Source organism: Triticum aestivum, chromosome 2B (genome assembly GCF_018294505.1).
Source record: "Triticum aestivum cultivar Chinese Spring chromosome 2B, IWGSC CS RefSeq v2.1, whole genome shotgun sequence".
Lineage (NCBI taxonomy): Eukaryota > Viridiplantae > Streptophyta > Magnoliopsida > Poales > Poaceae > Triticum > Triticum aestivum.
Genome location: NC_057798.1, coordinates 706,748,440 through 706,763,944, shown reverse-complemented (window position 1 = coordinate 706,763,944; position 15,505 = coordinate 706,748,440). Strand labels below are relative to the sequence as shown.

At 43.8% G+C, this 15,505-nt stretch overlaps 2 protein-coding genes across 2 annotated transcripts; both read left to right on the top strand.

Annotated features, from left to right (window-relative positions):
- The first annotated feature begins 1,284 nt into the window (after positions 1-1,284).
- On the top strand, positions 1,285-4,332 carry LOC123046858 (uncharacterized). Its single transcript, XM_044470292.1, has 3 exons — positions 1,285-1,646; positions 1,789-2,015; positions 3,674-4,332. Exons 1-3 carry the CDS (start codon positions 1,367-1,369, stop codon positions 4,265-4,267), a joined length of 1,101 nt encoding a protein of 366 aa, XP_044326227.1. The 5' UTR covers positions 1,285-1,366; the 3' UTR covers positions 4,268-4,332.
- A 720-nt stretch (positions 4,333-5,052) lies between these two features.
- LOC123042224 (putative invertase inhibitor) lies at positions 5,053-5,596 on the top strand. Its single transcript, XM_044464722.1, has one exon. The coding sequence runs from the start codon at positions 5,066-5,068 to the stop codon at positions 5,594-5,596; it is 531 nt and encodes a 176-aa protein (XP_044320657.1). The 5' UTR covers positions 5,053-5,065.
- The last annotated feature ends 9,909 nt before the right edge of the window (positions 5,597-15,505 follow it).

Sequence of the window (15,505 nt, the reverse complement as noted above, 5' to 3'; positions counted from 1 at the left end):
GCTGCTTTGCCATGGCAGCTCTACAGGCAGTGGCGGAGCTACAAATAAAAAACTGGGCGGGCCAAGCTAATGAAAAGCGCAAAAAGTTGGATGCTGGGATGGGTCAGAGTTGCCGCTAGCTGACTAGCTGTAGCTACCCAAAGCTGCTGAACCTCCCCCGTCGGCAGGCGGCAATGCCCTGTGGGTTTGGTTGTGCTGGTCTACTGAACCGGGCGTTTGGGCTGCTATCCACGTGGACTGGCAATGGGCATATGTAGTATATAAATATTTTTTGCTGATTTGTCGGGCGGGCCATGGCACGGTTTTGCGCGTGAGTAGCTCCGCCAGTGTCTACAGGATCTAGTTCATGGCCTTGAATCTGTTTTCTTTCATTGGGAAGAAGCTGGCGACCAGCGGTGGAGAAAGGGTGGGTGAGGGGGCGTGGGAGGCGCTGGGAGTTGATGAGTATCACGTGACAACGACGGGTGGTGGGGGGATCCTACTTTTCCTTTGTTCGCGCGTGGGGAACAACTGGCCCAGAAGGATCTTTCTTCCTGGACCAGGGAGACGGGCGCTTACCTTTTCTGGCCGGCCGCTCGCGAGCGCTAGCGAGCACCCTGCCACTCGCTAGACGCGTCCTACATAAAATAGAGGGGCAAACTGCTTCGCCATATCGCAAAGCTCACAAACTGTGGGTTTGCCTGCACCGAGTCAGTTTCACGCTATGATACTCATTGGTCCCGGCGACGCCCATCATTGGGGCCCGCCAAATTTTGTTTTGCTGCCATACTGGTTCCAGCCTTCCCATTGGTAGCCTTGACTCTCTTCGGATTACTCTTAGGAGGCGGACTGACAGGGGTCTTGACATTTTGTCGTGGATTTTGAGAAGTCCAAAGAAGTTGGACTTGATTTTCAAGGCCTTTCAGGCCGGTCACAGTGGGGAGGAACTTAGGAGTAACATCACACACTCCAATACAACTTTGCTTATGTGGCACGTATTTAATGAAGAGAGAGGTGCTTGTGGTAACTAGCTAAGTTACCGGAACATCACACACTCCAAGAAACAATGAGTCTATAACCTAATAAATACATCGTTGCATGACACTACATAGATGTTCCTACCTACTATGGAGGTAGTAATATAGTCTAGGGAAGTGTGTAAGTTACTAGCTTAGCTTATGTTCTTACCCACTGTGACCAGCCTCATGTTTGGACTTCCTTGACGCTACTTGGGCCGCAGGCCCGTTGACCTGATCGGCGAATTTATTAATGGGCCAATTTACGGCTATCGAAGAGTTTATCGGACCAGCGCTTCTGGCCCTATCCGTGCACCAACTTCCCCCGACTCCGCCGCCCCACCCGACCTGCTTTTCCTCCGCCGGCGTGGATGGAGGCGGAGGCAGAAGAAGCGAAGGCGCCGCCGCGGATGAACCGCAGGCAGTGGAGAGCCGCGAGGGGGAACCGCGAGGACAAGTGGACGAGGAAGCGCCGCCTGCTGCTGGAGGCGACCGAGGAGAAACGCCGCGCGCAGGTGGCCGCAGAGGCGGCGGCGGACGCGGCGGCGGACGCGGCGGAACGTGAGGACGAGGAGGCCGCCGTGGCGATGCGGTACCGCGACAGCTGGATTTGGACCTTCTCCAGCTTATGCGGCTCCTACGAGGAAGCCAGTAAGCATCCGTCTCCGATCCTCACTCCTCTGATCCAAGCCATCTCGATCCCTCTTCTTCTTCTTCTTCTTCGATTCCGCATATGACTAGGATTTATCATCAAATCATGGACGAATTGCTAACCTGAATTTCGATTGTGCAGCGTCCATAAAGCCAATGCGATACACCGACGAGCCGCCACCGCCCTTTGCCGGCGTCGGTTATGCTAATGCCGTGGTCGTCTTCTCGGTGAAGGTGACGCAATTAGATGATAGCCTGGATTGGCCGCTCGATGTATACGGCATCGTTGCCGCGCGGGATTCAATTGACCGCAATCGCAACCTCCTCTTCAACCGCACCAGAGACAATTGCCAGAGGCTCACCGCAGGGGTATGTGCATGTCTTCGTAGATTTGAATTCTTACTCGATGCTATATAATCTCCACACACACATAGGCATGCTATATATGCTTATGACCGGTCACTGCTAATTCGCTATAGTGTGCGTATTTTTGTTGGTGATTCATAAGATATTTCAACTACCAATTCTCCGCGGTTAGATCAACTGACGAACTTCTTTGAAATCGGTATCTTTCACATGATGACCAAACTCTCTTACTCCCTACTAGTTATAATTACTTTTGTTGTTCAAAATACAGTATTTTTGGTTGAATCGAACATCACAGATAGCTGAGCCTGTGCAAACATGCATGGAAGAGAATGGAAATGATATATGCTTATCTGAAAGGAAAAAATTAGGTGTGATAGTAATGGGACTAACCAAGAGATACATCCGTATTTAGACAAATCTAAGACAAGAATTTTGGGATGGAGGGAGTACTACATTAGTCTATGCTCATCCAGCAATGCTGTATACAGTGACTTAGTATGATAGATGTTGATAATAACTGAACTATCCAAGCACTACATGTACGGTGCTTGATCAAAAGTTATGACAGCACAATGATGTATGGTATTTGTGCTTTCCATGATGCATGGTAGTTTTCGATTTTTTTAAATTTACTGGAAGTACAATGCTGTATGGTACAATGACATACATAATGAAGGTTCTTTTAGTATTAAGTATCTATGATGAAGCATTTTAGTTTGAGTTCGAGTCATGATGTTTTGAACATGTCCTGTATACACTGGAAACAAGGGGTACACTAGAAAAATCAAGCAAGAAGTATAGTTCAGAAATCAGCTTATTTCTGATACATTTCAAGCGCATAGGTGGATCTTTTCTTTCTTAAACTAGTGATAAAGGATCCAAGTCTATAATCAATAGCTACCAGAATTATTTGTGCCCGCCTATTTTATTCCTTTTCATGCAGACTGCAGAAAATATATGTTTTATTGTGGTATGCAATATGTACCATATAGAAAAATTGGTGTACGGAGTGGGGCGTAACCAAACACAAGTGTAGCTGTGTTTTCAAATAAGAGGCAACTAGTGTTGTTGCAATCAGACCTCGCCCCCAGCTTACCAGCCTTTTGGGCATGCCCTGGTTGTATTTGTAGCCTTTTTTGCAAATACAACAAGTGTAGCCTTTTTGTAACCAAACGTAACATTTTTTGTATTTGTAGCGCATGAGGCAAACATGCGGAAATTCCCAGTATCTCAATCATGTGAATGTTTTTGCAACTAAACGTCCTATGTAAAAAGAGACGGCCCTCTTTATTTTTCTATCAGATTCGTTTTTGTTCCTTCTAAATTCTAACAGAGATTAGATCCCTGAATGGTATGATTTTTGTTATCAGATTTGTTTTGGTTCCTTCCAAATTCTAAGACAGATTAGATCGTGCATGGTGTTATTTGTCGCTTTCAATCTAGTTTCTAGTTGCTTGCTATGTCCTGTCTGATTAATAACGATAGGCATCCGAGATACTTTATTGTTCCATAGGGATGATGATCAGTACAATTCATGTTAAATGTCTTCATTCTCACTATAGAACAATGACGCAAGTGACATTTTACTGAATTTTCATGTTTGGTTATCTTATCCACTAGAAAGCCAAATTTGATTACTTTGAAACGTCATAATGCAGGATGCCTCTCTATTGTTGACCGGTCCAAGTCGTGCTGTTGTGATCGTTGATCCTGTCAACTACGAGGTTGAACTAAAAGTGAAGGGTGACATGCCGTCTGAAGATAAACTCTTAAGCCTTCTAGTCATCGAGGACAAGTACTATCTTCCTGGTGATCGCCGCCAAGGAGTTCATTGCCACACCTACTCTTCTAAGCTAAGCACAGTGGAGGTGACGGTTGGCCATCTTGCAAAGACAGTGGAGGCTACTATCGCTGTGCAAGTTGTTGAGGGATCCTGGCCAACTGGCCATCACGGGCGATTTGCTGCACGTATGGCCAGTCTCGATGATCTGGAGATGGTGCTACTTGATTCTCAGGATGGCATGGTACCTGTTACGAAAGATGGGGCAATTGAGTTTTCACGGTCTGTTGTTTCTGTCGAAGCGGATGGAGAGCTGACACTTGGTGTGGATGTCTGGCAAGGTGATGACAAGGCTGCCAAATATCAAGTAAGATTTGTACCTAGAAAAGCAGGTAGAAGTGAGGATATTTGCGATGTTGTGTTTTGTAAGATGCGATTCACCGTTGCTTGGTCGCTTCTTGTGAACTGGTGACATGTAGTAAATCAGTTTGGCATGTGGCGCTGTTTATGTGTTATGATCTAATTTGTGACCTTAAATGTGTACTGCTGTTACTTTGCTCTGAATCTTGTAGAGGATACCTCTCTGGAAACTAGCTAAGGGTCTATTGAAAAGCAGGAAATTTTGGAGCAAACGGTAAGTGAGTTTTGTCGAGCTAGGATACCGGGTAAGTGAGTTTTGTCGAGCTAGGATACCGGGCGACGAGTTTGAGCTATGGGACATTGTCATGCATGCAACAGGCAGGTCTAAATCTTAGCAAAGTAACAGGCGAAGAGTGGAATAGGCAAGGCCTGAAACATAATCCCCGTTTGAACTGTTATTATGTACTCCCTCCGTTCTGATTTATTTCAAATTTGAACTAAAACCACGACGAGTAAATCGGAATGGAGGGAGTAGAATCAAAGCAAATCCTCTCAAGTTGCTCAAAGAATGTGATGGCCATGCACGTACACGAATCAATTACCGATTTGAATCCAGAAATCACGCGCATGAGTTTAATCACTAGCCAATCGGACGACCAGCGCACAGCTTATCGGATGGTCGATCGTGGACTAGTCTGATAGGAAGGGAAGCATCATTCCTCTATATCTCTGGAAGTAAATAAATTATGCTCTTATTTACTGCAAGAAATCAAACCCTCCAAAAACCATTGTAGCAACAAATCAGTGTGTGCAATTTTCCTCCCATTTATCTCGACGACGTTCTTGTACATATATACCATCTACCGTACATACAATCCCGTCTGCTACCAACACAAACACATCGAAAACCATGGGGCCTTCACGATCTCTCCCCTGCCTCGTCCTCCTCTTCCTCGTCGCCTCGTCCAGGGCTTCCGTCTTAGAGGACACGTGCAAATCCTTCGCCGCCGGCCATCCGGCCATCGGCTACGACTACTGCATCAAGTTTTTCCAGGCCAGCAAGGACAGCGCCACCGCCGACAAGCGCGGCCTGGCCGTCATCGCGTCGAAGCTCGCCGGAGCGGCAGCCAGCGGCATCATCAAGCGCATCCACGCCCTCGTGGCCTCGGAGAAGGACAAGCGCATCCAGATGGCCCTCCACGACTGCGACCAATTGTACTCGCAAGCCGTGGACGAGCTCGATGGCGCGGCTAAAGGCGCCGCGGCGGGCACACCGCGAGGCAAAGCGGACGCGGTGGCGTACGTCAACGGCGCGTTGGGCGCCCCCGGCACCTGCGAGACCGGGTTTGGGGAGATGGGCGTGGAGTCGCCGCTCGTCGCCGAGGACTCCGAGTTCACTAAGGAGGTCTACATCACGCTCGATGTAACGCACTCGTTATAAGTAGCTTGATTAGAAGCGAATTATTTTTCAGTTCATCCGTTCATCTGGCCATCTGGGTCAGAATTTTCTCATGGAATTGTAGTGTGGTGATTTTTTAAAATAGCAATAACTTAGTGAACGTCGCATAATCTGTGCGTGATCGCGGTGATCATGGCCTCATCGGGATATTCACACATCAGTCTAGACGATAGTACTAAGCTCCCAGGGAATGGATTCAAACGTCCTGGTGCGACGAGGCTGTGGTCGTCGCTCAGTTGGTCAGTTTGTTGGGTCAAGGTTTTTGGGAGAAGTGTACGAACAGTATAACCTACCATAGTAAGAACGTATTCGCTTGGGAGAATGGTTTCAGACTGAGATAGGATTTTTTTTTTCAGACCCGGGTGCCCCTACACCCTCTATGAACAGTAAATTCAAAATAAATTCAAAAAAAGTCAAAAAAAAATCTGAAACTTTGGGACATGGAACAACATGAAACTTTTGATGATCTTGCAAAATTTTAGCTAAAAATAACATTCGAAGAGCACTGAAATAAAAAAACAAAATCATTGTTCAAAGTTTATGTACATTTTTGAGCAGTGATTTTTTTGTGAGGGCTCCACAAAGGTTATTTGTTGCTTAAACTTTGCAGGAACATCAAACCTTTGATAATCTTTGATCCCTGAAAGTTTCACATTTTTTTTTCAATTTTATATGAATATACTGATCATGAGGGTGTAGGAGCACCCGGGAGCTGTTTGACATTTCTCTTTCAGAATATGTCATGGAAAATCCAGATGGGGACATGGACGGCGTTACCAGCATGATGCACGAAATTCTTGAAGGTTCAGTTGAACTACATACTTCTTGTTGCCTCGTTTCGTGATGAGCAAATTTAAGATGGTAAGTTAATATGAGCCATCAATTTTTCCTAATCCAATGGGTCGAATGTGTCTTACCTCTTGGCAGGTAAGAATCTATTAATTCCTTTACAAGGTCAATATATAATTTGCACTTTATGTAAATAAGGAACTAAATGATTACATCTTAAAGTGAGACAATAAAAGGAAAGAAATATCATTATACTAATTGCAATATGTTGATGTTTATCTTCCACTTTTAGCTCTGTTACATCCTTACAGATTGAGCTTTATTTTTCTTGCCCATTTTGATTATGCGCCAAAAGGTTCGTAAAATACATACACACATGTAAACCGGATAGCATATTTGTCAAATTACTAATATTTGTTTAATCTTTTACTGGATCTCACAACCTTTTTGGATGATCATTTCTTGAGCTGATACAAATAATATATGATACTCCCTCTATTCCCTTATACAAGGATTATACCTGTTGGTACCGGATTCTTGGGGTTTAATATATGATACTCCCTCTATTCCCTTATACAAGGCTGCAAACTCAGATTACAAGTACTACCAAGGTAAAATTTAATGACTGATTTGCAAGACAAGTTTTCTTTTAGTTAACCGGGATCATTAGTACTATGACCCTTTCATGCAAGGAAGGAAAGGGATGGAAGTAGCAGAGTGTCATTATGACTGCATGCATGCAAGTATTAAACAAGTTGCTAGTATGAGAAAACATCATTAATTTTTGCCTCGATTATGTTGATGACCTTGTATATATGCAAAATGTATTTTTCATACGGGCCTTGTATAAGGGAATGAAGGAGTAATGTAAAGTGTGAAAAAATATCTGTATATGATGGTTCTTGGAGAATGACAATTAACTATACCTTTCAAGAAATGAGATCGAGGCCTCTATGGAAGAATATATTTTCTTCTTCCAAAAACAAGTCTGGTGTATGTGATGAATCATGAGAATTTAAACCGATATGGGCGAAATGATTGATCCATTCAAAAGATTTCCTTTTAGCAAGTAACTTGACATAGTTGAGAAAGTTTACATGTCCAGACTTGCCCTTGACCAACAAACGGTTGAGATCAAATACTCCTCTTACATCATAGGAGGAAAGAGGGACCATCTTTAAAGCGTTTGGATTCTTTCGTGCTTGGAAATCGCTTGGCATTTATATTGTAGACATTAGCTTTGCTGTTGTCTCTTTGTGCTTGCGGTGTGCAGGGTAAACCAGACAAATAGTATTATTTTTTCAGTACAAAACAGAGTGCAAGGCGAGGATGCGGCTCCTCCACATGAAGGATCATGGTTGGTATGTATTCAGTAACAAGCGCAGTCACCCTCTGTATGCAAGTCGTCAGGTGACAAGGCAGTGGAATTCATATAGTCAGATCAATCCGGTTCTTATGAATTTCATCAAGAGTCTCAAAGAGAATAACATCAGCCTCAGGAAGCACTACTAGGGAAAACCCTAGTAGCAGTGCTGGTTTTAGAGTTACTAGTAGCGCTTGTGCCAACGCTACTACTAAGACGCTACAGCTAACTCTTAGCAGTAGTGCTGGAATGCCAGCGCTACTGCTATACCTAGTTAGCAGTAGCACCCGTGCTTAAAAAGCGCTGCTGATAGTTGTAAGTAGCAGTAGCGTTTCTATAGAAAAGCACTGCTGTTACCTTTTCCTGTATTTTTTAAATTTGCAGCTTATTTTCGTTGTGGTTTTATATATAATACTTTCATCATATGATTTTATGACCATGATTAGTTATTATATATAAAGTGAGTGAAATGAACGTGGATTAGATTCAAGTGGAGGCAACATGTGGTGCATGTCGAAAGTACTACTAATCCAAACTTGATCTAGTTTGGATTAGTAGTACTTTCGATGTGCACCACATGCTGCCTCCACTTGAATCTATTCCATGTTCATTTCACCTATAATAACTCATCATGCTCATATAACAACTTAGCATCATGCATCATCGATCATAATAATAAATAACTCATCATTGGTATCATAATAACAAGTCCTACTCATCATCATCGATCATACAACTTCTACTCGATACCACATCATCATCATAGTCATCTAACCAATCCTACTTAATTGTTCTTAGCACATGATCGCACATGATCATGAGTATTAGCTAGAACCTACTACCTTCTCTTAGGTAAAATAGCATAAAACAAGATAGGCCCTGACTTTTCATTATGAAGAATGAAGATTATCCTGTCTTCAATTCTTGCACTTCGCCTAATGTTGCTTCCAAGTACTTCCTTCCGAGTGGCCATACATTTGTTCCAATCTTTGATGGTCATGTCCATTGCTTTTAGAAATCCGATATGAACAGGAGCGACTAGTAGGATGACCTGGCTGTATATTCAAAACATCAAGGTGACCTTTCGGAAACATCAGATGAGGCATACACTCCTATGGGATTATCTATTGAAAAATATAGTAATAACTTCGTAGTTAGCAATATAGTTCAGTTTTAGAAGAATTTATGCAAAAGATGCACAGATGTTGTAATATTTAAAAATCTTACCATGAGATCTCCATAGATGTTAGCATAGTTCAACACATACACTAGTGGCACATATTGACCATAATATGGAGGAGTTTGATAATAAACATTGTAATTCTCAAGATCAGTACAAAATGCGACCAACTGATTTTTCTCCTGATAAGTTAACTCAGAGCCATCGGTGTAGTAGGCTCTGTTTACAAAGTTTGGGTCAATTCAATATGATCGTTCTTTTAACGTCATATTCTCAATGTTGTTTTGAGACTATTGTTACACTTAATGACATCTCAAGATCTGGAAAACATGATTATAAACAACACTTGAGCTAGTCTTAGAGGCGAGACTAGGAATCCGGTTTTACCGTTTATCATTCCACATGTGCATATGAGCTTTCCACTTAATCGCACATTTCAGGATCATAGTAGTTACATCATAGAATATAAATTCTTAATTATAAATATGGAATTTAGTAATACACCGTTATTGCCTCTAGGGCATATATCTAACAAATGCTTGGTATCAAAATTTGTGATAGCATTAGTTTTTTGGTATTTTGTGCTTTCCACGATGCATGGTATACATAAGAAAGGTGCTTTTAGCATTAAGTATATGTGATGAAGTATTCTAGTTGGAGTTCGAATCATGATGTTTTGAACATGTCTTGTATACACCGGAAACAAGCGATACATTAGAAACTGTTGTGAGTCGAAGTGAATTAATGATTGAACCAATCTATTCCATGGATGATCAAGATAGTTATACGGTTGGAACTAAACCTGGGCATGGGTGCCCTGGCCCGGCAGGCCCGAACAGAAGCCCGGCGTTCGGGTCGGGTTTGGGGTTTGATTTCTAGCCCGCAGCCCGGCCTGAGTCCCGTGAAAAGCTCGGCAAACATGTATTCTAGGGATTTTAAATAAAGAATGGGTGCAATGTTGTATTATTTATCCCCTAAATAGGTGATTTATTATTTTCAAAATGCAAAAATAGGCATTTCTCCGGGCTATGGACCATGCCAGGCCCGGGCTTGGGATTTTGTTAGTCGGGCTTTGTGAAGCCCAGCCCGAACCCGGCCCAGCCCGGAGAATGCCCAGGTCTAGTTGGAACACCCAAATAAGGGACGCGTCTGATCATGAAGGGAACCACCGTGACAGTGACCATATTGGCACCTTGCATGCAATTTGTTACAGAGAGGATTATCCCTTAATTATTGATTAATTAAATCTACATCATCTGTTGAAGCCTAATTTTTGGGCCTAAGTGATGTAAAAGTTTTTATTTATACATGTACATCATCTATTGAGATGCTCTTAGACCTACAGGTTAGATCATGAGTAGTAATGTGAGATATGCATCCTCATGAATATCAAGTAGTGAGTCATGTATGGTTCATGCAATGTGGTTTTCGTTGATTTTTCTCTCCAGTTCTTCTACCTGTTTTCTTTCTAACTCATGTCGTGTTTTCTTTTCCTTATATATTTATCATTTTGCTTTTCTATGTTTTCCCTTTTTAAGATGAACTATTTTATAATGTGACGAAAATATTTTAAAATTACATGAAAAAAATCAAATACTTTGAAAATCATGAATATGTTTAAATTTTTGAATAGTTTTAAATTCATGAACAACTTTAAATTGAACATTTCTTAGAAATCACATTTTTTAGAATTTATATCTAAAAGAAAATTTGTGAGCATTTCTTTAAATTGCGACATCGTTTTTTCAATGAGCGTTTTTAAAAAATGGTGAACATCTTTTGATACATTACATGAATTTTGTCCTTTTCTCTAATATAGTTTCTCATTTTAATACCAATATTCTTAAATCTATTATAAATAAAATTATTCTGAAATAAAAAGGATATCCATGTACAGCGCACGGCACGCTAACTTTTTTTTAGGGGTCGCTTACTCTCAAGGAAAAGAAACGCGGAAGTGAATAGGTCGCGGCCCAAGTAGCTCTCGTGGCCGTTTGCTCATTATTCAGTGTTTATAGCGTTGAGTAGGAGGACTCGCCTTGGACCGAAAGAGGCCCTCTCCCTCTCTACCGGATCCTAACTGTTGCATCTTCTCCACTGTTTTAAATAGCCCGCTATAGCTCCGCTATAGCACGCTATAGCGTTTACAAAAGGGCTTGCGCTAAGAGACTTTGATCCAAACAAATGAACAAACATTTCAAATAGCGCGCTATAGCTCCGCTATAGCACGCTATAGCATTTGGAAGAGGTCCGCCGTTAAGATGCTTAGCACGCTATTTAAAACTATGATCTTCTCCGACGCTGGAGGCGGAGGCGGAGGCAGACAGCCACGAAGAAGCGAAGGCGCCGCCGAGGATGAACCGCACGGAGCGCAAGGCCGCGATGGAGAACCGAGGCGAAGAGAAGTGGACGGGGAAGCGCCGCCTGCTGCCGGAGGCGAACGAGGAGAAGCGCCGCAAGAGGGTGGCCAGGCCGGAGGAGGAGGAACCAGTGGACCCGATGGCCTTAGTGGTGATGCAGTACCGCGAGAGATGGGAGTGGAGGTACCGTCGTGGTCTCGGATCCTACGAGGACGCAAGTAAGCAAGCATCGATGATCGATCCCGTCGGTCCCCGATCTTCTTCTAGCCCCAGCGATCACCATCTCCACCATTCCCGTCGGCCGATTCCTATTTTTCATTCTTTCTCCGATTCCAAACAGGGCGAGGTTTTGTTTTGATGCAATGGTTGATCGTCAGATCATGGATGGATCACTAAACTGAATCTTGATTGTGCGTGCAGCGTCTATACCACCGATGCTATACACCGACAAGCCGCCGCCGCCCATTAACCGCGTCGGCTGCGCTGACGCCGTGGTCGTCTTCTCGGTGAAGGTGACGGAACTAAGCGATGGCCTGGAATGGCCGCTGGATGTGTACGGCGTGGTCGCCGCGCGGGATTCAGCGGACCACAATCGCAACCTCCTCTTCAACCGCACCAGAGACAACTGCCAGACACTCACCGCAGAGGTACGCGTGTGCCATTGATGCTATTTTGCCTGATCCATGGCGTATCATCACTTACTTGCATAGGCATGGCCGCATGGGATATACTGGCAGGGTTTATGGCATGGTTTCACTGTTGTATTCATAGGTTAATTCGACTGCAATTATCCAAATTCTATGAGTGTGTCACAGTTACCTATGCCGTCAATATGTGATATTTTCATTTGAATTGAAATCCAAGATAGCTAGTTGAGCCTGTGCAAACATGAAGAATGGAATTAAGATCTGCATAGCTGAAAGATGAATTTGTTAGACTTTTCCTAGTAACTGATTATCCATGCACAGCATTAGACTACACGCACAACCAGCAAGGGTTTGAGGATTTGAAAATTTGATGAAGTAAATGAAAGCAATTTTGCAGACCGGCACACATCCCATTCGTACTGTAGCACAACTTTGCAGTAAAATTTTACTGAATTTCCAAGCTTTGTTCTCTTATTGATATGGGGCCGAATTTAATCCATTTTCCAACATCATCCCATGCAGGATGCCTCTCTGTTGTTGACCGGTCCTAGCCGCGCCATCGTGAAAGTTAGGGCTGTCGACTATGATGTTGAACTAAAAGTGAAGGGCGAATCCCCGTCTCAAGATAAGCTCTTGAGCTTTTTTGTCGACAAGAACTACTACACTCCTGGTGAACGTCGCCAGGGAGTTCGCTGCCACACATGCTCTTCTCAGCTGAGCACGGTGGTGGTGACGGTCGGACACCTTGAACAAACGGTGGAGGCTACCATGACAATTCGAGTCACCGAGGGATCCTGGCCCACTCGATACCATGGACGATTCACTCCACGTATCTGCAACCTTGATGACAGGGACATGGTATTGCTCGATTCTCGGGACGGAGCGATAACTGTTATGAGCAATGGCACGATCGAGCTCATGCGTCGTGTTGTTTCTGTGGAAGAAAACGGAGAGCTGAGGGTTTTGGTGGACGCATGGCTTGGTGATGGTGATCTCGAGGCTGGTTCGGTTGCCATTGGTGAAGTGTTGTTTGCCCCTAGAAGGTCATGTAGAAGCAAGGGTGTGTGTGATGTTGGGTTCTCTAGGATAGAAGTTACTGTCGCCTGGTCCCTTGTTGTGAACCGGTGACATATGCTAGCGAGTTTGTTTGACCACATCAAAAAACATAGTCACATAAGCGTAGTTAATCAAATAAGGAGGACTATCTTATGTCACTCATAACTCATATCATAGTAATACAATCTCAAATTGTAACATGAGCAAATATCCCTGATCCGTTTGGATGCCTATGATCTATTCAAATTATAACTTTCAGATTATATAATGGTAGGCCGTACATTTTATTAGTCAAATTGATGGTCTAAGTTAAGCCTCGAAATACGTGAACATTTACTAAATGAATTGTGAATCATACTATATAAAAATTTGTTAGTCAAATTGATGGACTGGGTTCGATGAATCCCAATTTTTTTGAACAAAATAAAAAAAGCCGCTTCCATCCCCGGAAGCCCTAGCCACCAGGGCTCCTCTGTTGTCCGCCGACAAGGCCATGTGTCCGCTCTCCTCTGTCTGCCACACTGGTGGCGGGAGAGGATAGGGACCCCAGATAACGTCTCTTTAATTAGAGTTTCATTCCTCTACAGTAGTGGCATAGTGCAGTTCAAAAAATAAGGTTTCCTCGACTCTTGGTCCACCTCATTGGCATTGTAGTGGAAGGCCGGTCGATCGTCCTTCTCTTTTGGAGTGATGGATCTGATTGGGTCTTCATGTTATGTATGTTGTCTCCGAAGGTGTCTTCCGGCGAAGTGGACGATGCAACTTCATGTCTTGGTCCTCTGACTCCTTCTCCGACCAGCTTTGATGCCCTCGAGGAGTTTGAGGTTATGTCTCTCCGATCTGTCTGGTCGGATTTGGATGATCGTCCAACCCACTACATCGTCTTGTTCTCTGGGACGACAGTCTGTCTTCCAGATAGTTATCGTTGACATCTTCTAGCTCCGACACGTGACTACCCACCGCTGCGTCAACAAAATTCCCATGGCTTCGATGGTGTTTCAGAGGTCTAAAGACGGCATCAAGTTTCGGTAAGGACATGCCGCCGACGAGTGTGGGAGGAAGATGGTGTAGATTTTCCTAAGGTCCGGTGCGTAATTTTTAGTTCATGTGAGGAAGTCCTTATAAGGGTTGGTCGACTTTTTTAGAGGTATAGAACTTTATATTCATAAAATGGGTAATTAATTGTTTGCCATAAATGATTGAATAAAGACCAACATAGCATCAACCCATACTTTGAACATTCTAGATCTAATAGCTAAGTTTGCTAGGCAGTCTGACTCCACTTGCTTCTTGAAAACAATGAAGAAAATACGAGGTTCCAAATTTCTTGGCCAACTGACAGCTCTCAACATATACTGCCGCATCAGGTTCCAAACAGTTTACCACATCATAGATCGCGTCAACGACTGGCAAACAATATGTTTTAACTTCGACCTTCCCGCATCCTAGGTGAACTGCCAAGACCATGCCATTTTGCAGTGTGAGAGTCTCTTCCATTGTAGCCTCTGCGACATGTGGTATAAACCAGTTTGCTACCACAACAAAATGCCCCCCCACTCGTCTCTAATAACTGCACCAATAGCACCCGTCACGTTTTCTACATTGAATGAAGCATTAACATTAACTTTCATGCATCCATGCAAAGAAGTTCACTACAAGTACCTTGATCGTCACCGCAGTGTGCTCTAGTCCTTGGACAACTTCACTTGTGTGTCCGTCCCTATCACCAGATGTACCTAGCGACAACCATGGCGAGCTCCAGGATCAGCACATCTTCCACTGGCAATCGAGCATCTTTTCCTTTACGAACCATCGTAGCAGAACCCGACCTATCCAACAGAACTGCTTGAGAATTGACATTCTTCGGTCCCAGTTCTTTTCAAACCTTCTTCACACATGGACATGTAAATAAACAATGATGTATATCTTCCATTCCGATGCCACGAACTGGGCATTGAGGGCATGTAGGTATCACTACAAAAAAAAGACACATCCGTGACATTTTGGGCCGAACGAAAAAAAATTGTCATACTTATGACACTTATAATTGTGACAAAACCCGGTATCATCATAGATGTGGTGGGCTCCTACTTCTATGACAAAAAATCATGACAGAAAATGGGCTTTTCGTCCTGGACGGGACGGAGACGCAGCTGCATGACATTCTTTGGGCCGTCCATGACGGAAAAAACCATGATAGAAGCGAGGGCGAGGAAAATATTAGGGTGTTCCCGGTTACGGTGGGTGGTCGGGGCCGAGCGATGCACGGAGATTTGCGTGTTTCTCTCATACACGCACGCGTGTGGGTGCGAGGCGTTGGGCTCTAACTGAACCCGAGTGAGGCGTTCGCCTACTGAACCCGAGCGATTGCACTGCAGGCTACGCGTTACTGAACCCGAGCGATCGATCGATGGCTGTTAACTGAACCCGATCGAGCGATTCCTTTGCTATTGCTGCTAACTGAAACCGATCGATGCTGTCTCTAGATGAATAGTG